We start from the raw sequence: 23,617 nt of genomic DNA, 5'->3' as shown, positions 1-23,617 counted from the left end.
AAACCCATTGTGTACGGGTTTGTGAGGAATTGCTAAGTCCGTTTCTATTACCGGACGCAGAAAAAACTACGGAAGGTTGGTGATTTACAGCCTTCTCTGTAATATAATGAGAGCTTGGTGGCGCAACTCACTGCCCCATTACAAAGGGGACTTTCATAGAATCCATCCATCGAAGCACGAGAGAGTAGTCTAGATGCAAATATGACTCATGCGTGAGGTGTTTGGGCGGTTGCGATACGGCGTGTCGCTTTAATGCTTCTACGCTAATCACGTTAACGCCGAGATCCATCGTGAGATTGGTTCCGCCGGAATGTTTCATCGCTTGATGTGTTCGGCCATGAGTCAGCAGGTAATTAAACACGGAAATATGTACGCGCCGGCGCACTCGGGATATGTACAAATTACTAGGCTTCAGCTTCTGCTGGGTTGCCATAAGCGGTCATTGATAGATATTCATAGATAAAAGATAGCACATCCTCTTTATTACCCTATTTATAAAGATAAGTGACCTAGGAGAGCTGGCACATGCATAAATACTGGATTCTGTGTGATCTTTCAGGCGCATACCTGGCGAGAAAGTCTTTTCAATAATAAACACAGTATGTTACGCTGTGTTTGCAGCTCCTTGCACAGATAAATGCTTGGGATCGCTAATGTAGTCGCCCTGATCCCTTGCTCTTTTCTACCTCTCTCTCTCTTTCTCTAGGCAGGACTCATAGGCTCGAAGAAAAGCAGTTTGAAATGTACTTTCTCGGTGATTGTGATGTTTCTTCGGACACCAGTGGGTGGCAGTCACTGAAAGAGAAAATCGATCGTAACTAATTAGATTTCATTTATTATTGCACATGTTCATATCTGGCACACTAACCTAATAAAGTTCAGGTAATACCATTTAGACTAAGCTGCTTACTGGTACATTGTTTGCAGTACAACGACTGGCCTAGCGTACAGCCCCTGATGACTGAATATTTTAACCGATATTGAAAGTATCAACAAAAAAGTATCATTAGCATATGAACAGTATCGAGTAGTTCGTGAGCAATGAAGGCCTGATTGTATTAAACATCATAGCATTCAAGTCTGCAGCGTAATCACATCTCTACCTTTTGTCATTACATAGATAATGAACGTAGCATCGTCAAAGAAAAATAATTTCTTTGAATTTCCAATAAGTAGAAAAGGAAGCTAAGTTTCGTTGACTAAATTAGGTCTTTGTTTATATCAGTGGGCGCCAAAAGTGGTGAAAGCAGCTCAGGAAATTAATAAGGCAAGGCAATAAATTCTTTAGAGCGATGAGCATTTCTGACCGTAACCAACTTACAACTCCTCCACAGATCGTGCCAGCTTTCTTTGTCTTCTTTTTTGAAGTGTGATGTAAAGTGTTGCGACAAGTGTCACCACAAACAATATTGTGACTACAGTCGCTATTGTGGAGGTCGATGTACCTTCGAGTGGTATTCCTGCAAAAGATAAATGGCGCTGCATTACTGAATGTTGCAGCTGTCTGTTATAAGCCACGATAGGGAACGCACTGATGAAAGAAAAATTTCGGTGTGAGGTGGCAACTTACGCTCTGAATCGGTAGACACGTTCAGAAGTGATGCGGGGCCACGCTTTCTTCGCAGACGCCCATCGTTAAATGCACAGACAGATATAGTGTAGAGGCTCCCTGGTTTCAAGCTTGTCACGTTGAACATGGTTTCATTAGTCGTGGCCGTAATGTCTTGCTCTCCATGGCTGCATGTAATGATGTATCCGCTAATGGGACCACTTGGGGTTTCAGGATTTTGCCATTTCATTTCAATCCAAGATGTTCCCAATGACTCGATCGTTAAGGTTCTGGGAAGAGACGGAACTATAACAAGAAACAAAATATATTATTGATCGGCCACAGCACTATCCTTCACATAAGTCTTTTGGACATTTATGAGTTGTCATATGTCAAACAAGACCTCGTGTTTTTCAATGGTCACATGTGCTTCTCATATGCCAAATGAAACCTCGTGATTCCTGATGGACACATTAAATAATTTTTGTATGACGTAAGCCGTTGGGGACAGACCACTGAACTATCCTACATGCACATTCTTTGGGAGCTCTTAGGCAGCTATTTAGCCGCCCAAAATGTGCAGTTAAGAGTTGAAGCAGAACGCTTCCCATCAGGTTGCATATAAAAATTATCCACTAAAACAAAAGCGGTCGCTTTTAAAAATTATCCACTAAAACAAAAGCGGTCGTTTTGTTGCGAGCATTTTACTGTTGCTTTAATTTACCCTAACGAAGAGACAATGTGTCGTAGAGGTGGGGGGGGGGGTATAGCTGCACATCTAGTGCGAAAAACTTAGTCTGTGCCGAATAGAGAAGAACTTCCGTACCTTTTTGCAAATTATTGGATGGTCATACTTACCTCCAACATCAGTGATGAAGTCGACGGAGCGTGCCTCCCCGCAGCTCATGCTGTTACAAGAAGACACATTAACAGTGTATTTTTGATATGGCAGCAATTCGTCTAGAGCATAGCGATTGTCTGAAGTAAAAGAACACTTGGTTCCCTTAGCGCAGACGCAGAACTGAGTTATGTTGTATCTTGGGTCATGGGGCGTTTCCCAGAACAGCGTGGCTTGACGTTCCTCGACGGTTTCAACTTCAGGAAGGGGAGGAAACGGGCCTGCATCAGAAATTGTTGAGGAGCACGTGCTACACTTAGAGACCAAACGCACAAGTGCAAAATGTAAATAAGACAATCTTTCTTTCGCTGATCAAAGTCATATGAGCGTATTAGTTTTCATTGCATTTTGGCACTATCTCGAAGCTTCCCAGTATTAGAAACATAAAATGAAAATTTACAGCAAAGAGGAAAACGTTTAAGAATGTGTAGGAACATACAGATTCTTTTGAGTAATTTTGGTTAGCTTTACATTATCGCTATAACGGACATAGTCATAACATAGTAGAACATTTTCTGCGAATACCTTTACGTTCCTAATCTTTAGACGTTGACATTTGTGTTGCTACGTTCTCTGGCCATCTCCACATATTCCCCTCCTCTTATTACGTCACTTTAGTCTGAGTTTTTGCCCTCTTCTACAGTAGTAATTTGTCAAATGCAATAAGAGAACGTACAAAACGCTAAACACATTATGTGTTGTTACATACTGCACCGATGAATACCAATCATGCTTTGTCCAGCTAGTCTTATGGTCAGAAAAGTTCAATCGTGCATATTTAGTATGTCATACTACAGTCTATAACAAAATTACACCCTTTGGGTCGTGTATTGCCACACTACAATAAAGCTCGTTTGTCTTGTCCGCATTTCCTTTCATGGACGCTGCGAGCCCGGTACTTCCCATTTACGAACGGCATGCGCGTTATCAGCATGACATAGCATTACCGAAAGGAAAGTAGCGGGCGCGGCGTCTTTAAGAAAGGAAACGCAAGTAAGGCAGATGCCGATTATTGTGTGGCAGATACACACCACAAAGGGTGTACTTTTGTCTTAGAGTGTCTGAACCTGTTTAAAAGCACTCGGTGACATGGCTTACCACCAGGGACAGTATAAAAAAGATAGAATTACCTTCTCCGAGAGTGACGAAGTCTATGTTGTCTGCAACTCCAAGCAGTGTCAAATTACGAGCATGATCAATATTGTATGCGGAGACGGACGCCTTGAAGTGCGTGAAATGGTTGTGTAGGTGAACGCTGAGACTCGGTGATTCCCGGTCAACTGTTAGGCTATGAGTTTCATTCGCATCCTTGTTGCATATTTCGATAGTGTACCCGTCAATCGGTCCATTTGGCTTCTGGGGTCGTGCCCAAGTCAGTAGGACGTCCGTAAAGCCTTTCAGATTGGATTGCAGCTGCCAGACAGTAGAAGGCGCTGTAAACGTAAGACAAATGCGTTGTCACATCGATTGTCTATAATTCGTAGGAATCGCTCCATAACGCCGGCCTCAGTAATATGCGCCAAATAGTAGCATGCACATTGAATTTGGGCGGAGATGGTGAGTTCACTTTGGCTGCGGAAAGCAGCCGTGAATTTGCTTTTCTAAATGTCCTCTGCTTCCTTTCTTACTGATGATTAGAATACGCGGAATACCTTTATGGGCTTTATCGTGTTTAAGCTTAGGAGACATGAAGCAATAGGATAGACAATTGATTAAATTTGCGTCTGTTCGTTTCAAGGAGTAGCGCCAAAAGACATTGACGGAAAATAATAAATAGAACGCTGATTTGGTTGTGAAGCTCAGTCCTTGAAACTAATTTTTTTGCCTTTCTGTAGATGCGCCTACGGCGATACTGTCTGAATTTTCAAGTTATCGTGAAATAATATGTTCATAATATATATATTCATAGTAAGCTTCGTGCTTAAGTACATCAATGAATCAACGACTAAAAATTTGTGAATATTGTCTTGATATCCAGCCAGAGAATAAAAACGACACGCATGCATCTACCATTCACCACGTTTGCTTATTACTCGCAGTGCTCACAAATTACTCACCATCTACATCTGTCAAGCTCCTGATGACTGTTGGCAAACCGCAGTAGTCGGCACAGTTTTGAATGGATATTTCGTATAACGTTCCTGGCGACAGACGGAACACCGTACGTTCGATGAATGTAGAGTCGGATACTTCGGAGAGCACGCCTGTGGTATGTGCAGCAGCAAAATTAGGAGACATTTCTTTGACCTGAATTCGGCACTTCCTTGCGCTGGAATCTGCCAACCATGAGTACGTGAGGCTGGTCTTTGTGGCATTCACGAGCGTGACGTCACGGGGCGCAGCTGGTCAAGAAAAAAAGCGAAATAAGCCGTAAAGCTCGTGAGACAGTTCTAACGAAAAAGACGCTGTGTACCCTGTAATAGACCACGGCTGCCCTGGAACGCGAGCGTACAATTGACACTATCGACGTTCTAGCGAGACCATCCATTCGTCTAGTGCCACAGGCAAAACTTTCTAAGGTGGCTGCATCCCCGATGTTGACCGCTGTCATCGCAATGTACCAGGAGCACTGTCGCCAATACATGCGGATGCTTCCAGTACTAAACTTAACATCTTGCCACAATAATTACATCGGTCACAGCGAACAAGACACACCGACCCTGTATCCCAAGGAATTTAAGAAACTAGCAGTTTGTTTTGCGTACAGTTCGTAATGCAGTGAGGCTTGCACAGCTGTCGCACTCGCAGAAGACGGCCAGGTTGCCGGCGTAAAGGCCGTTGGTCATCCCGACCAGTGAGGAACTATCGCTGGTGCTATCCATTGCACGCTACAGGGGCACTTATTCCCGTTATCGTATCAGCCAACGAAACATTCCGCTACACACTGCCGTCATGATTTGGTTCTGATAAATGAATACAGATCAGCGTATGCGCCATCGATGATACGCGCTGTAGCCAAAAAGTAAAAAAAATGGCTGCAGCCGAGCAACGCCATCTTCCTTTAATGAAGTTGGAAAACCAAATGTGGACACCGCAGAGTAAAAAAAAAAGGAAAAACAACAAGAAGCGGTAATTCTTTAAGCAGCACGTTTCTTATTTATCACAAAATAGAAAGCTTTATCATAAAAATAATTGGGGCAGCAACTCCTCAGTGGGGAATTGTCGCGTTGTGTGTAGAAGCGAATTATGAGTTATGAAGCTAATATTCCTGCCTTTCAAATAAGCACTCCTGTATCTTAAGAGTTAAGCAGCTCCAAAAATATCACACACACTATGACGGTTTCCACAGTAAACTCGTTTTCAGAACCGATGTTGTGCTTGCTGAATGAAAGAAACGTGCTTTTTCCAGGCATAACTTGCCCGCCGACAACCCCACTTGCGTTTTCTGTGCATACCTTGACCGTGCAAGCTCTACTCTGCGTTCTAACTGCGCGTCGGTAAAAGCCCAAACAGAAACGCGCCAAGCGCCTCAACGAGCTCGCTCGCCTCCGAAAAATGCATGCGGTTGTTCTATGCCACTTGTCCATGCATGCGTTCCTGGCGTAATCGTTTCAATAGCGGCCCACTGTACTAGCCGGCCTGTATTTGAATTCTGCCATCGGACAATGTTAATATTTAGGTGACTGTTCACGAAACAGTACTTTGTTTAAATGATGTGTTCACAAATTCACGGAGGTGCGTGAAGCCAGAAGCCGAAGCTTAGGCAAATTCATGTACTAATCATAAATTCCGTGCGGGCCGAACCATACTTTCATTACAATTACTGTAATTTAGAGTGAACTGGGGCACTAGGGTCTACGGGAGCTGCTAGGAGGGCAGTTCAGTGAGCTGAGGCATGAGAACGCTATGCTAAATCCAGTTTTAAGCGACAAGTTACTGTATATATATATATATATATATATATATATATATATATATATATAAACGAGAAGAAAGGGGGTTAACCGAGGGGCCCGATTTTTATTAGGCATATCATGAGAAGCCTACAAACACTGACACCACGGCAACATTGATGCCTTCAAGTAGCATAAGTGGGTTTATTGACAAGTTGCCTTCACCCAAAAAGGTCACCTTCTCGTCACGCCTGCGGCAAAAACGACGTTCCACGTCTGCCGCCAAGGTCTATGAGTGGTGGCGCTGGCTAACACTCCCAGGGTTTTACTAGTACACATAAATACCCAAGAAAGCGGATGGGGAAATGCCCCCGCGGTAACTCAATTGGTAGAGCATCGCACGCGAAATGCGAAGGTTGTGGGTTCGGCTCCCACCTGCGGCAAGTTGTTTTTTCATCCACTCTTAGTTCCACTATTTGGTCGTTTCTTTATTTCATTTATTCAGCACAAGTAATTTCGCCTATGTTGTCCTTGGTGTCAGTGTTTGTTGGCTTCTCTTTCATCTATTGTTTTTCATCTATACATGATCATCATCATGTGGGGTTGGGGTTCTTCATCGTCGCTTGTGGGGCTTCCTCTTAATTGTGTGAACCGTGCTGTGGGCGTGGTCGGTTCGCCGCATCTCCGACACGTAATAAACGTCGTCATAACTGCTGTGTCACAACATATATATATATATATATATATATATATATATATATATATATATATATATATATATATATATACACGCGCCGTGGTTGCTCAGTGGCTATGGTGTTGGGCTGCTGACCACGGAGGTCGCGGGATCGAATCCCGGTCACGGCGGCCGCATTTCGATGGGGGCGAAATGCGAAAACACCCGTGTGCTTAGACTTAGGTGCACGTTAAAGAACCCTAGGTGGTCGAAATTCCCGGAGTCCTCCACTACGGCGTGCCTCATAATCAGAAAGTGGTTTTGGCACGTAAAACCCCATAATTTATATATATATATATATATATATATATATATATATATATATATATATATATATATATATATATATATATATATATAATATTTCGGGTTTTACGTGCCAAAACCACTTTCTGATTATGAGGCACGCCGTAGTGGAGGACTCCGGAAATTTTGACCACCTGGGGTTCTTTAACGTGCACCTAAATCTAAGCACACGGGTGTTTTCGCATTTCGCCCCCATCGAAATGCGGCCGCCGTGGCCGGGATTCGATCCCGCGACCTCGTGCTCAGCAGCCCAACACCATAGCCATTGAGCAACCACGGCGGGTATATATATATATATATATCCAGCCCTTGTGCGCTCCTTCTAGCGCTATATGGTGTAACAAGCTTTACCCTCACTCTTGTCGCTACGGGGTAGTCTAGGACTACAAGCTTATATATAGAATGTTAGCATAGTGCAAGCGAGACGCGGACACAATGTGGGAACATGAACACTAAGGCGCCCTCCAAGGAATAACCTTAGCGTTAACAAGGCGCCCACGAGAGTGTTGACCAGAAAAACGGTAGAGAGCACGCTTGGCCTGTCATGTTTCATGTATTCGTCTTGTTAACGCTGCAGTTATTACTTTAAATGATAGCTAGCCCAAGAACAAGGACGCTATAGCCCAAAGCAGTTCGAAAGTGCTTATATTTAGTCTTTGAAATTTGCTCTCTATAACAGGTCAAAAAGTTTTGGGTCACGCCTACCACTCTCTCAGAGGCTCTCGCTAATACTCCCAAGATCAAGTGTAGCGCAGATACAATATTACGCGAGAACGCATACAGCTGTCACCGTAGCTCAGTGGTAGGGCATCATAAGCGCAATGCGGGGATTGCTCGCACGGCTTCCACCCGTGGCAAGTTGTTTATTCGCCCACTTTCATTTCCATTTAGCCTGTCATTTCTACACTTCAATTCAAACAACAAATAATTTTCCCCACGATTTCGGTGGCATAACATGGTGATGATTAAAGCTCATCGAACTAGTTGCAATCTATATACAACAAATCTTTGTGTGAGTGCCTAAATAGTCGAAGCACAAGTACACCCACGCACGCACACACAAGCGCGTGCGCACGCAAGTTATACCGAGCCGTTTTCTAAGCGCAATTGCTGACTTCTAGCGGGTGCGACGAACGCTTGAATGCGTCGAGGTATCAGAGGCACCATGAGCATACGTACGTAGCATAATTCGAATAGATTGTATACGCAAGAAACGTTCACTTCCTCATTACCGTGTAGTCACGGATGCGCGAAGCCGAGCTTTCTGGTTCTCCTTCATTCATTCCCGCACGCCCGGCGCCACCGCTGCAGCGGATGCATGGAGACCAGAGCCATCTGGTGGCGTCGCGAGAAACCGAGCGGCCGTGACGACCACCTCCTGCACTGGGATTGGTTGGCCTAGTCGGCGTCAGAACAGCCACTCAGCTCCCAGGATAAGGAAACGCGGGAATATTCGCAAAGAAAAGCTTTGCTTTTAAAGATATCTGGGCCTTCGGTTTATCCTTTTCCCCCGCTCAAAGCTGACGATAGTTTCGTAGGCTGCTATGCCCTCGCTGCAGTCACGAAGCGAGCTCGTGCACAATAGTGAAATACTAGCGTAGCACAAAGACGAGCCACACGCAAGAACGCTTTTGTAAATGGATGGCGCGTCTTCCTGTCACCGTGTGCGCGTTGGAGTCGACTACTGTTGTCCACATCTCGCATGCGCCACACTATGGCGTTTCTACGTGATATCCTGACGGTGCAGTGATTATTCACAAAGAGAAAGACGGATACGATAAAGACAAAGAAAACGCGTTCACAGTTGTGCGAAGCTGCGCCTAAATGAAACAACAGAAAGTACTTGGCAGAAATGATAGTGGGCAGCGATGTCGCCAGCCCCTCGATCGAGCCGATCGAACTCGCTCATTATTCAAGTGCCTGTAAAAAAAGACAGAAGCAAACTCGGAATTTCGCACAAACGCCGTGTCGTGTAGACTAATGATGAGGCATACCATGGTATTTGGGGCGAACGTGAAATCGGATATGCGGGATTCGTCTTTATGGGAGCTGCACAAGTCCGCGACACAAAAAAGGCAAAGGGGCACCTTCGTTATGTCTTGCGCGTAGTACGAATTGTCACAACGCTCACAGAGGTGGGTTTGCATGATGAGGCGGTGCACACAATTTAGACGGCGGACGAGCGTGGCCTAGATTACTGCCGCCGAAATATTATGTCCTGCACCAGGGCGCCACAGAGACAAGTTGCTTAGAGCTATAGTGCAGACTGAACCAGCGATCCGTTTCTTCCTGCGGATCTAGCTTGCCATCGCTAAATTAAAAGTGAGCAAATGATTATCGCAAATATATGCATTTGCCAGTATTCATTTCTCTATTTCAAGATTATTTTGGTGTTTTATTTTTTTTTCATGTGCTATTAAAGCACGATCCATCGAAGATCCGCAGCTGACTTGGAAACTTAGGAAGAAAATTTTCCGTTCAGCTAGGCTGCAGTCATTTGCTCGCCGTGAGCAAGTAATGCTGGAACATCGACTTTTTTCGAACTAATGACACAAATCACTCATTTAATTAGGCAATTAGTGTTCAGTAGTTCAGCATAACGCACCAAACACTACTTCGTCTATGAGACCCGCTGTATGGGGGACTTTGAATTTTGGCCACCGGGGTCTCCTTATTGTTCGCCTAAATCTCAATACGCGAGTACATTTTTCTTTCCGCCCCCTTAAAATTTGCTCACCTCGACTTTGCAGCAGTACCGAAGACGCCGCCGCTCGAAAAGCGCACAATGCGCCGGAATGCTGTCTTGTCTTATTTTCTGTGCCTCGTCTACCGCCATGTACCGCGAAGCTATTCCTTCATCCAAATATAGCTACACTGCTAATTAGTTACGACATCTTATTGTAAGCCGTATGATTACATTATCCCGAGTCCTCATTACTGAGTGGGGCACGGAAACTTTTGTTTACAATGACTACTTGTGCGCAGTCATTCTGCGGATAGATAAGGAACTATATGGGGCAACGAAATACGGTGCGCAGTTAAGACGGGCGCATAAGTTTGGCTTATAGACTGCTGCTTCAACGAATGCAATCAGTATAAATAAAGAGATAAGAAAGTAAGATAACAAACCTATCCCGTAAGTTGCTACTTCAAACGTGGCAGGCAGGCCTTCTTGACGTCCGCTTTCTCTCGTTGCAAACGCGTTGACCGTGCAGCTGAAATTCGCCAGCTGCTCCTTCACGTCCAAGACAAAGCTCACGTTTCCGGGATGATGGTAATCAGCAGTTGTAGACTGGCCGCTGGCATGACTTTTACAAGCCATGGTGTATCCGTCAACCTCATCAGCTTCGGAAGGCTCGTCCCAGCTTGCAGATATCACCGTTACGTTGATGACCTTGTACTTCAGGTTTCGCACGGGGCCTATATCTGAGGACAAGTAAAAAGGCCCATCTTCAGCAACCAAACTTTTAAATGAACCTGTGACGACCTGCCAAACACATTTTTTCAGTTCTTTGACATTATTTTGAGTGGCTGCGATGCACGATAAATAGCTTGCGTGAATACGTCCCCCAAGACACTTCACCGGACTTCACAGCCGCGACTGCACCGCTGCCCTGGACAGCTCCAATACCATGTGCGCCTTCGCGTGATCTACATTCACCTCATTCGACTGACCGACAACCGGCCGAGCGACCGAATGTTTAAAGAAAGAATGCAGGAGATTTTTCTTCACAATAATGCTGCTATGCACTGATAAGGGAGCGTTGTCACATAATGCTTGTCCAACTAAAACTTGCTACAGAAGGTCGCGTTCCGTGTTGCCTGCGACACTGTTCACTTTAAAACTCTGTACAGCATCAGATTCATTTCATATCGAGAGTGTTTGCGTTGAAAATTGTGTGCAGGGAGCTTGATCCCGTCAAAAACAACCTTAATCTGCAAAACGTTATCTTAATATGTCTTAATATTTTTCTGCAGTATGCTAAACATCTATGCTCTACATGTCAAACTTCAAACCGCAGTTCTTTGCTAAAAGTGACTTCAGCTGCCTAAGTTAATGAGCCGTGTCTGTAGAGAGAGAGAAAGAAAAAAATTGGTATAGACAGTTTTTTCATGGGTGCCACCATGGATGGATGGATGGATGTTATGAGCGTCCCCTTTGGAACGGTGCGGTAGGTGGCGCCACCAAGCTCTTGCTATTATGCTGCCTAATGTCCTACCTAGGTTAAACAATAAAAAGGAAAAAAAAAGCACTATGAACAACTCCATCCAAATTTTCTGATCGCCTATTCCAAACTGTGCTTTTGTACGTCTCCGGTTTTTGTCGTTTCCCTACTTTTATTTCACCAATCCTCTAATCGCCTCTTACTAATGCCTATTGCGGACATGTTTACTTTTTCACTGCTCTCCCTGAACCCAATCGCTTCAAGGAGGCCAGTGGCGCCTGAATCGACAGCTGGGTACACGTCTTCACATTCTAATAAAACCTGCTCCATAGTCTCCCTAGCTTTACCGCAGCAAGCACATGCTTCTTCTTCCGTCTTATATCTCGCTTTATAGGTGCGTGTTCTAAGGCATCCCGATCTTGCTTCGAAAAGTAATGAGCTTCCCTTTGAGCTATCATAAATAGTTTCTTTCCTGATTTCGTTTTTTCCTCTTAAGTAGTTACTCATGGCAGGTTTCTTTTCCATTGCCGGCCCCCATGATATTATTTAAGCCTATCTGATTTTCCGCTGGTCCTTCTTTGTTGCTGTGTTGCCCACCCTACAGGCCGCATAGTTGCTTTTAAGCTTCCTAGTTCTTTTCCTTCACTGCGAATCAATTTTATTCTTGTGCAGATACCTGAACGCTCTCCCAGCCAATTTACTTTCTTCCACATTCCTCAGGCATTCTTCATACTTAATTTTACTGCCAGTTTCCCTCACTTCAAATCTAGTCCAGCCCATATCACCCTGCACAGCTTCATTTCTATTCTTCCCGTGAGCGCCCAATGCGAGGCGACTGACTGACCTTTGGTTTCCGTCGAGTCATAATTGTACCCCTGATTTAAAGCAAACAACCGTATTTCCAAAAGTATGTATTCCATATTGCTGCGCAGTCGCGCCATCTACGGGCAGTCGGCATACTGGCTTGGGCAAGTTCTCCGTTTTGCATGGCAGGTATGAGCTCGGCGGCGGTTTCTGGCGTTTGTTTTCGCGTGCGTGTGGTCTATTAGTACGACGTGGCGTCTTTTACATGGAAAACGGTTCTGTGAGACGTACTGAAGTGGTTCAAGTCGGTATGGCTGAACTTTCTGCTGGCGTTGAGGCAGACGGAGCACGCAGCGCGATGTGTGCGCGCATGTTTGAGCCTGCAATCAGCCTCGGAGTTCATTGTGCACTTCTGAATGTTCCATTTACTAATGTGACATCATTGCAGCGTTATCCTCTTGTTCTAACCTGCGGTTCAGGAGCCATGAAACATACGCGACGATCGTAAGTGTGAGTACCGTTCTGCTGCGATAGGAGCAGTGCTGTTATGCTTTGACAAGCGTTCAAACTGCTGGCTGCAGATTACATTGCGTTACTACTTGGTCCGGTGGATGAGGTTTTCACCCATGAATAATATAGTTTTGGTTAGTAATAACAGCATGTCTTACAGTTTTAATTAAGATTGTCCAGCATAGCGACCGTTTACGAACTGCGCGAGCGTCCTAAGCAGTCGTAGGCGCTGGATTACAGATATCTTTGTTATATATAGCGCATGGTTCAAGCATACGCCATCAACGTTTATAGATCTACAAACGCTGTTCGGCGTGACTATGCGAGGTCGCATTGGGGCGTTAGCCCGTTTTCTCTTTCCGTTTCGAGAAAGACGATAATATTCGATTTTTTTTTCGGTTATGTTCATTCCGTTCCCTACGACGCATTCACACCTATTACAGCAATTTTGCCCTCGCAAGTAGCCATCGCATTCTTTTTATGCGATCCCTCTCGGATATTACGTCTTTACAGGACAAAAAGGCAATGCCGAAGCACATAGCTTATTATGTATCACGCTGGTTCACCAACCGCAGGGATCGCTGTGTTGAGCAGCGCCATCGGCCTCATGCAGGAGGCTAGCGTAGAGATATAATAATTTCAGGCCTGATAGACCCGAAATGCGTGAGAAAAATGTCGGTGTATCACAGATACTGAAGTCGCCTGCCGCTTAGATGTTTCGTCGTTGCCTTATGTTGGCCGTACACCATCATGCGCTCTTATGTTTTAGTCCCTACGCCAGACGACCAGATTGTGAGCAGATTTACGATTTCATACCGCCAATACAGACACGCTGGTTCTCTTCGTTGAAGTAAAACCGATATACGTAATATAGTTCACAACAGATACACGCAGCACTGCTGATAATGCGCGTCGCGTGTTCGCGCCCCCAAGAGATATTTCCGCCTACTGTAGTTACTGATGCACCGAATTAAAGGCTTCCTTGACGACCTTATATGAATGGAAATTGCATAAATTTTGCAAAGTACGATGTAAAACATCTCGAAATTGTTCCGCAGCACGCGACAGAAATACTTTCAAGCAGCACCGCGCAAGATCGCACAAGCCAGAAAGGAGGAAAGACTCCCCGCGCACCATTTCCTCCTCGCCCGATGAAAAGCTTTATAGTAAAGAAAGAAAAGTTAGAATCCACAGTTATAAGAGTTTTTTTTTTCATTGATCAAGATTCAGTGAAATTCCACCCGAAAATATTCACATTAACCACTAAAAAGCCCCTGCCAGTATGTGGGCACCGAATCAATCGCATTGTCCGGCGACGCAAGCGGGAGAGATAATTGCTGATTATTCTACTTTTAAAATATTGATTTCATGGCTTCTGTTTCGCCAGAAAATTATGGATAGCATTTAGCAGAGCGAGACGAAGTTCCTTCAGGCGATCTCTTCTTTTCGGCACTCATTTGTTCATGCGGAAAAAAAATGTAGCACTAATTAAAAACGGATCCCACGCCAGTTCACTTGCATGTGTCTCGAGCGAAGCTGCAGAACGCACCCGTAGTAAGAGAATTATGCGCTGATGTTGGTGGCTGCCCACAATTATAGGGCTTATTCTTAATTGGAGCTGCCTTCTGGATTCATGTGCGTAATTGGCTTTTCGGATGCAGCAAATTCTGGAGTTCGTAGACGAGAGAACGTGTGTGTGTTCTGAGCCACAGCGCCGTTTGGTATATCGGAGCAATTACACTTCAGAGAGTTCGTCTCAAAAGCAAAAGTCTTTGAAACGAACCCTTCGGCGACCAGACTAACTGGTGAGCTACTCATGCCGAGTAGCTCTCATACAGTACAACCCTCATAGCGAATCGGCTTTTACGTAGACCCATCATTACTATCCCTAGAAATGTCCGGGGGCCGGCAATCTTCTCTTCTGAATTACGCAGTGATGCAAGAGGGAATACCTAAATATCTTTAGTGCAACGAGCATACGTAATCAGGCGCATAAAGTTCTTCAAAGTGAAGATTTTTATAATAGAACAGAAAGTCGAGCTATAGTTCATATTGATTCATTTTCGAACAGCTCTTTAAGTTTGAAACCGAGATGGACAACAAAGAAGCACACACGGACAGCGCCGTTTCTCAATCGAATGTTTATCAGACAAGGTGCGAACGCAAGAAAATACGTATGTGCAGTGCACGTGCATATACGTTGGCCTTAGCGTGGCCCTCATTGCCGTTCTTGTTTTTTTTTTGCGCTGATAAAGCTGTGTCAATATGACGCGTTCTATGCTTTTGTGTTGTGCATCTGCTTGGTGGGCTTCTTGCGGTGTAAGGTGGCCCACCTTGAAGATATTTCAACAATAAACTGCGCCTTATTCCGGGGACAGCTGTGACAGATAGGCGTGCTTCAGGGGGGTCACCTGGTGGGGTGTTTCACGTTTGTCATATAAGGGCAGGGACGAAAGCGCTATGCTGTAAAGCGTCTTCGATGAGCGTTGGATCTGCAGCACTGTTTTCCTGTTGTATAAAATATAATGATGTCATTTAATCACATGGGTCCGTGGTGCATCTACCAACCCAAAAGGTCAGGTCAATTCGTGCTATTGTAAACTCCCACAACAATCGTTCCACCTGTGCCGCCGATATTGGCTTCCCCAATTAAAAGACGCAATTAAAAGGCCGAAAGAAGCATATACAGTTCTAAAAAGCGGGCACGTCCTGTGCTACCGCGGCTTAGAGGATAGAAGAGAACTAGGAGTCGGATTCCTGATTAATAAGAATATAGCTGGTAACATACAGGAATTCTATAGCATTAACGAGAGGGTGGCAGGTCTTGTTGTGAAACTTAATAAGAGGTACAAAATGAAGATTGTACAGGTCTACGCCCCTACATCCAGTCATGATGACCAGGAAGTCGAAAGCTTCTATGAAGACGTGGAATCGGCGGTGGGGAGAGTGAAAACTAAATACACTATACTAATGGGCGACTTTAATGCCAAGGTAGGCAAGAAGCAGGCTGGAGACAAGGCAGTGGGGGAATATGGCATAGGCACTAGGAATAGCAGGGGAGAGTTATTAGTAGAGTTTGCGGAAAAGAATAATATGAGGATAATGAATACCTTCTTCCGCAAGCGGGATAGCCGAAAGTGGACGTGGAGGAGCCCGAACGGCGAGACTAGAAATGAAATAGACTTCATACTCTGCGCTAACCCTGGCATCATACAAGATGTGGACGTGCTCGGCAAGGTGCGCTGCAGTGACCACAGGATGGTAAGAACTCGAATTAGCCTAGACCTGAGGAGGGAACGGAAGAAACTGGTACATAAGAAGCCGATCAATGAGTTAGCGGTAAGAGGGAAAATAGAGGAATTCCAGATCAAGCTACAAAACAGGTATTCAGCTTTAACTCAGGAAGAGGACCTTAGTGTTGAAGCAATGAACGACAATCTTGTGGGCATCATTAAGGAGCGTGCAATGAAAGTCGGTGGTAACTCCGTTAGGCAGGATACCAGCAAACTATCGCAGGAGACGAAAGATCTGATCAAGAAACGCCAATGTATGAAAGCATCTAACCCTGCAGCTAGAATAGAACTGGCAGAACTTTCGAAGTTAATCAACAAGCGTAAGACAGCTGACATAAGGAAGTATAATATGGATAGAATTGAACATGCGCTCAGGAGCGGAGGAAGCCTAAAAACAGTGAAGAAGAAACTAGGAATTGGCAAGAATCAGATGTATGCGTTAAGAGACAAAGCCGGAAATATCATTACTAATATGGATGAGATAGTTCAAGTGGCTGAGGAGTTCTATAGAGATTTATACAGTACCAGTGGCACCCACGACGATAATGGAAGAGAAAATAGTCTAGAGGAATTCGAAATCCCGAAGGTAACGCCGGAAGAAGTAAAGAAAGCCTTAGGAGATATGCAAAGGGGGAAGGCAGCTGGGGAGGATCAGGTAACAGCAGATTTGTTGAAGGATGGTGGACAGATTGTTCTAGAGAAACTGGCCACCCTGTATACGCAATGCCTCATGACCTCGAGCGTACCGGAATCTTGGAAGAACGCTAACATAATCCTAATCCATAAGAAAGGGGACGCCAAAGACTTGAAAAATTATAGACCGATTAGCTTACTCTCCGTTGCCTACAAAGTATTTACTAAGATAATTGCAAATAGAATCAGGAACACCTTAGACTTCTGTCAACCAAAGGACCAGGCAGGATTCCGTAAAGGCTACTCAACAATAGACCATATTCACACTATCAATCAAGTGATAGAGAAATGTGCAGAATATAACCAACCCTTATATATAGCTTTCATTGATTACGAGAAAGCGTTTGATTCAGTCGAAACCTCAGCAGTCATGGAGGCATTACGGAATCAGGGTGTAGATGAGCCATATGTAAAAATACTGGAAGATATATATAGCGGCTCCACAGCCACCGTAGTCCTCCATAAAGCAAGCAACAAAATCCCAATAAAGAAAGGCGTCAGACAGGGAGATGCGATATCTCCAATGCTATTCACAGCGTGTTTACAGGAGGTATTCAGAGACCTGGATTGGGAAGAATTGGGGATAAAAGTTAATGGAGAATACCTTAGTAACTTGCGATTCGCTGATGATATTGCCTTGCTTAGTAACTCAGGGGACCAATTGCAATGCATGCTCACTGACCTGGAGAGGCAAAGCAGAAGAGTGGGTCTAAAAATTAATATGCAGAAAACTAAAGTAATGCTTAACAGTCTCGGGAGAGAACAGCAATTTACAATAGGCAGCGAGGCACTGGAAGTCGTAAGGGAATACATCTACTTAGGGCAGGTAGTGACGGCGGATCCGGATCATGAGACGGAAATAATCAGAAGAATAAGAATGGGCTGGAGTGCGTTTGGCAGGCATTCCCAAATCATGAACAGTAGGTTGCCGTTATCCCTGAAGAGAAAAGTATATAATAGCAGTGTCTTACCAGTACTCACCTACGGCGCAGAAACCTGGAGGCTTACGAAAAGGGTTCTACTCAAATTGAGGACGACGCAACGAGCTATGGAAAGAAGAATGATAGGTGTAACGTTAAGGGATAAGAAAAGAGCAGATTGGGTGAGGGAACAAACGCGAGTTAATGACATCTTAGTTGAAATCAAGAAAAAGAAATGGGCATGGGCAGGACATGTAATGAGGAGGGAAGATAACCGATGGTCATTAAGGGTTACGGACTGGATCCCAAGGGAAGGGAAGCGTAGCAGGGGGCGGCAGAAAGTTAGGTGGACGGATGAGATTAAGAAGTTTGCAGGGGCGGCATGGCCACAATTAGTACATGACCGGGGTTGTTGGAGAAGTATGGGAGAGGCCTTTGCCCTGCAGTGGGCGTAACCAGGCTGATGATGATGATGATGATGATGACATCAAATGAAAGTAAATCAAGGGTATCGAAAAGTAAAGCTTATGCATCTGAGTTTGCAAAACGTGAATTCACTTCACACATTTATCGTTTCTTTTACATGCTGTGGCAAAGTAGACTCAAATTTCCCACGTCTAATGACTGCATCAATGAAGATATGCAATATCATACAATATCTTGAAAGAACCCTTCCATAACGATCTTGGTAAAGTTGGAGCCAATCGAAAAGCTGCATCATTTTTGCTCTTCGGTGTCAGCCTTTATGAGTGCATGTATGTTGGCCATCCGCTAAAAAGAACAAAATTCGTACCGAGCCTTACGGAATGGTCTCACGCACCATTTCGTCATACACTGTTATGTTTCGTTCACAATGATTTACTAATTAAAGGCATGGGTTGGGGCAAGCTCGAACAGTATTATTGGCCTGCAGGCACTGAAAATGTTTCCGCTAAACAAAACAGAAAGTCGAACATGAACGGGTAAGTAGTAGACATAACTAAGTTTCTGGTTTTACCTCTTCATGATCATGCTCCTGCCTCGCGTCTCGTATTTCATGCACTGTAAGTATTTATTGAGCTGTATATAATTGTATTTCTCATTCGATTCGTGCCCAAGTTGGAGAAAAAAATAGCAAGAAATTTCTTAACTCACCTGAAGAAAATGTTGTCACGTCCTGTTCAAACACAGGACCGGTACAAGTCAGTCCGTAGCGAGTCACCTGGGCGTTCGTATCAACTTCGTACAGCGTGCTTTTGTTCAGTCCACTGATTGTGTAAACATGCGCCAAGCCATCGATGAAGTGCTCATTGCAACGTTTTTTCAGACCTTCCAATGGGCAGACGGAGATACGCAATTTGTACTTCCATTCCGCCATCCAAGAGATTCTGAGCGTGCTTGCAGTCACCGCACTCACAGTGACCGAGTCCATCAAGGGAACTGAAATGTGAAAGTTCACAGTATTAATTACTGCCAGCGCCACAGAGTGTCTCTACTGCAGATGACCGAACGTTGCTGCAGCCAGCATAATCTGGGAGCCGGTTCCTTAATTACGTTCGCGTGCTTGGACAGCCAGGGTTAATTGATTACCCCGCCATTTGCAGATCACTAGTACACGTAGTCACATCAAAGGCGCGCTTTGCTTGGGCTGCTGCGGTATAAAACAGGGTCGAGTAATACAGCGATTCGCAACGTTATTTTAAAGCTTCTTGTCATCCGTGTTTCCATTTTTACAGTGAAAGATGTGCTGGAAAACTGCCGCACTGCGGCACTAGGTTGGAACGTTAGCAAGCTCTTCTAATGATTATGCGAGCGAGCCAACAAAATCCGGTGGGGTCTCTACTCACTATCGCTATAACAAGGTACAAAAGAGCAACAGCATAGGAACTTCTACAGCTCTGCTTGAAGAGATCCACGAAAACCACTGCTGGTTCTCACTTTTAAATTATTGGCCCCTATTTTATTGCGCTGCCTTCACTCAACTGCAATAGAAACATATTCAAATAATGGTAATGAGGAAGTGGAAGAAAAGGTAATGAATGGCGCATAATAATTAGAATCTTAGCTAATTATTGCGCCGTTCAGCACAACTTATGAACCTGTGGCGCGTATACCTTTCCCAAAACTAAACAATGACCCTCAAACAGCGATGCTGCTGTAGAGCGGCGTCTATATATTTTAGAGGTATGTTTCGTGTTTATCATTGATGCCTTGCACTCCCAATAAATAAATTTCAGTAAGCGCTAAGAAAAACTTCAAAAACATGATGTTACTTGGTTTCAAATGTATAACATTCACATTCTTCGCTACATTTCAGAAGCAATTATTTCTTTCACGAATACCCTTCTGTGTGCATTTCTGATGAACTTGGCCGACGAACAACGCAAGACTCATGGGAAGTAAGAAAACCTAAGGAAAATACAACTTTTTCCATACGTGGTGATTACTGGCCTGTTCGAATCATTCTACTCGCGCGTCTTCATAACCAATATTGATCCGCCTTCTGGATGTTTATTGAATCGCGACCGTTAAAACACGTACAGGTACAGGTACATTCCGAAAGAGCAATTCATTGAAGTTTATGACGCATGCTTCTGTCGCAACGTTCTAACGAAATAGTGTACGAATTGAACACGTACCATACGGGAACGTTGTGACGTTGACAGTGACACGGGTGCTGTTGACAGCTTGAGTGGACGCTCCACGTGACGCCCATATTGAAAGTTCATACGTGTTCTCTGTCGACCCCACGTGGAAAGTAAACGTTCTGGTGTCCTTTCCCACATTTGATGTCTGGCAGGTTGTGATGCCTGCCATGCACATTTCAAGCCAGAATGACGTCGCAGGTTCATCAGAGTACGACCACGTGACAACCACGTGGCTGTCGCAAGTTGGCGATGCACGTACATTCGTTGGCGCTGCTGGAGTGTCAGGTCTTTGTCGGTTAGTGTTTTCATTACCTGCAAACATTGGATGATGTTGTGACTGACGACTTGTATACTTTATTTATTTTGTTACCTGCAATGTCCACGAAGACACCGGATCATCAGAAAAAAAACGCGATTGTGCGAATGAAACTAGGTTATTATGCATTTATGTTTGTGCTTGAAGACAAAGAAGCAGAAAGCATGATGATTCTCATCTTTAATTTAATAAGTGGCATTTCCGTAGCCAACAGCGTAAAATTTCACGAATTTTCTAGTCATCTGCAAGATGCAACGCTGAAGGACGGGATACGAAAACAAATCATCTATCTTGCTCGACAAGAACTGCCTGTTCAAATTGATTACGACTTTTTTATAAAGTTATTCATAAATGGGGCAAATCTAATTGCCCTGAAGACTGCAAAGATTTACGTCGCTTTAGCTTTAATCTAAGACGACGCTTCTCACGACTCGCACGCACGATCGAAGATAAGCGAGAACTTCAACGAAGCGGTCACTATTGTGCGTATATTCAAGCTTTCATGTGCACTGTGAAGCCTAATCTAATAAGGCTTGTCAGAAATAGTTTGCTGTCGGGTTAGTTAACGTAATGCTGCAACTAATAAAACAGGTCTCTGCAGAGACACTGAGCACGATATTGCATCTTCCATTTTCCTCAGACCTCTTCCATGCGCAAAGTTAATTATCTCTGCATAAGTACCCAGTTTAAGACCTTGACTTCAGTGGCTTGCTCCTTTGGGATGAATTCTAATCTAGCTCTTATGCGCTTAATTTTGGCGCAGCTAGAGGTTATCACTCAAGTTCTGAAAACGTTTTGATATTTTTCAGGCATTCCTAATTGTTGTATTAGCGGAAGAAAGGTTCTAAAATTATAGAAACAAGTAAAAGTTTCTTGCAGGGTGGAACAGAATTAAGTTTTATACATGATATCTCACGCTGTTTTCTTGCACAATCTTGATATACGATATAGGGAAATATTCGCGTTTTCTGCCACAGAATGACTTGGCGAGGACTGCGACTGGATGTAATTCAACGCTTCTGTCACTATTTTGCGCGGTGAAATTTTTGTACAGTGTGTCTTGAAGATTTTGAAAAATTGTTAACACGGAACAGAATGGAGCATGAAATAGCGCAATTCACGAAGCCTATTTTCCTTTTCTGGCCTGATATCCTTTGCCGAGGGCTGCCACTGAATATTTGTGTGCACTTCTGTGACTATCGCCTTCAAAACTTCAAAGGAATTGTGCCACCTGAAAAAAGCACTGTAATTAGTTTATTAATTCGGAGTTCGCCACATCAAGGAACTAAATGAGCATTATTTACTGCGGAAGTGATTAACAGTGGCGAAGTTGATTACCCCGACAGCCTGCTAACTTCGGACAACTCACCTTTAGCTTTAGGGTCAGCAGGAGAATAATAGAAAATAGTCCCACCGTCCTGTGAGAAGTCAATTAGAAACAACAAATTACAAACCGACGTAGTCTACTGGGCAATAAAAAAGCTGGTAGCATTTCTCACCTTACTGTAGGACTCCGTGCATGTAATTTGTCGTTCTTTGTCAAAAAATGTCAGGGCGGTGAGCAGTAGAACGACTGAATACGAGCGCATGATTGAGCCGCATCTCACTTCCGCAACAAACTGAAGTGGAAGGCCAAACCCAGGGCACATTTATAAATTTGTCATTCAGTACGCAAATGTTAGCAACATGTACGCACACCCTTTTATTAGAAGTGACACCTTGTGTTTAGTGTCCTTCTCATACAGCCAAGGCAAACACACGTACAAGCATGACAGGTATGCGTAATTGTTGTTGCCTAACCTCTTCCCTGCGCCAAAAAATGGAAATGCGTATCGTCCAAAGACGAGTACCGTCCTCGGATGCGGGCTTTCAGAGAGCTAATCATTGTTGAAAAAAGATATGGCTTCTCACTGATTAGCTTTCATGGGAGCAGCTGTTTTGCGTGCAGAGTGAGTCATGCGTCTAATTCGCACACATTTGCAATCCATCTGACCGCGAGCTCATTGTTTGTGTGTCCGCTGGAACGTATATGTATCGTAATTACACGCATTTGCATTTGAACTCCGGAGTTGCAGCGCAGCAACTCCAGCCAACGCGAGGTACCTCGACACGAGACCTTCTAAAAGCTTCAATTTCATCGGGATCGTACTTTTGCAGTTCAATATGGTAATGAGTAGTCCTTTCAGTAAGTTGTGTGGCTATACTGTTAGAATTACTAATGGAGTTACGTTAGTTTATTCCTTATTTTCGCGACTATGCTTTTTTTTCTGGCTGTCTCTTGCTTATTTCCTCGTTCTGACCTTGAAGTTCATCGCACTTCTCTGCTGCCTGTGTTGTAGCGCCTCTTGTCACCACGGCGCAGATAATGCTGGCTGCACGATGTACCCGTCTAGCTATAGAAGGAGCCAAAAAACAATAAATTATGCAGATCCAACGCACGTCATGGAATCTAGGCGAAGCGAAGCTTTTCAGAAGCGTTTAATGAAGCACTATTTAACGTCATCCTCATTCAATTCCTGTGTCTTTGGCGTAAAGGAAACTGACACGCACATTTCAGCACGCGCACCCGGGCGGCGCTATGCGACAAATGTAATATTGACTTCGCTTTCCTCGGTTTATCTTATCTAATATAAATTTTGTACAACCCCCTCTTTGCCGACTGCCATTGTTGATATCTGCTATAATATGAAAGTGATCTGAAAATTATCGGGAAGTAAGCTTAGCAGGGCTCAGTGAGGAATTATCAGGCATTGTGCGGGATATTATTCGTCTTAGTGAGGTTAGACGAACAAATAAGGCTTATACGGTACTAACGGCCCCGCCCTTTGGTACAGGGGTCTTCCAGATACCAAGGAATATTGGGTAGGATCTGTAATCGATAGTGACGCAGCGGGCAACATTGATTAATAGAACAGCGAGTAACATGAAGAGAGCATTGACGAAGCTAAATAATGGTATAGAATAAA

The 23,617-nt window shown here is 44.2% G+C and overlaps 1 protein-coding gene across 1 annotated transcript; it reads right to left on the bottom strand.

The window, feature by feature from the left end:
• Window positions 1-460: 460 nt before the first annotated feature.
• Window positions 461-19,619, bottom strand: LOC142564164 (receptor-type tyrosine-protein phosphatase H-like). Its single transcript, XM_075675051.1, has 8 exons — window positions 18,843-19,619; window positions 10,452-10,748; window positions 4,505-4,789; window positions 3,578-3,880; window positions 2,408-2,668; window positions 1,571-1,855; window positions 1,322-1,460; window positions 461-795 (listed from the first exon to the last, which is right to left on the bottom strand). The coding sequence occupies exons 1-8, from the start codon at window positions 19,117-19,119 to the stop codon at window positions 714-716; spliced, it is 1,929 nt and encodes a 642-aa protein (XP_075531166.1). The 5' UTR covers window positions 19,120-19,619; the 3' UTR covers window positions 461-713.
• Window positions 19,620-23,617: the final 3,998 nt, after the last annotated feature.

The sequence above is a fragment of the Dermacentor variabilis genome, chromosome 11 (genome assembly GCF_050947875.1).
Source record: "Dermacentor variabilis isolate Ectoservices chromosome 11, ASM5094787v1, whole genome shotgun sequence".
Lineage (NCBI taxonomy): Eukaryota > Metazoa > Arthropoda > Arachnida > Ixodida > Ixodidae > Dermacentor > Dermacentor variabilis.
Note: the sequence above shows the minus strand (reverse complement) of the source record. Positions and strands in the feature narration are given on the sequence as shown.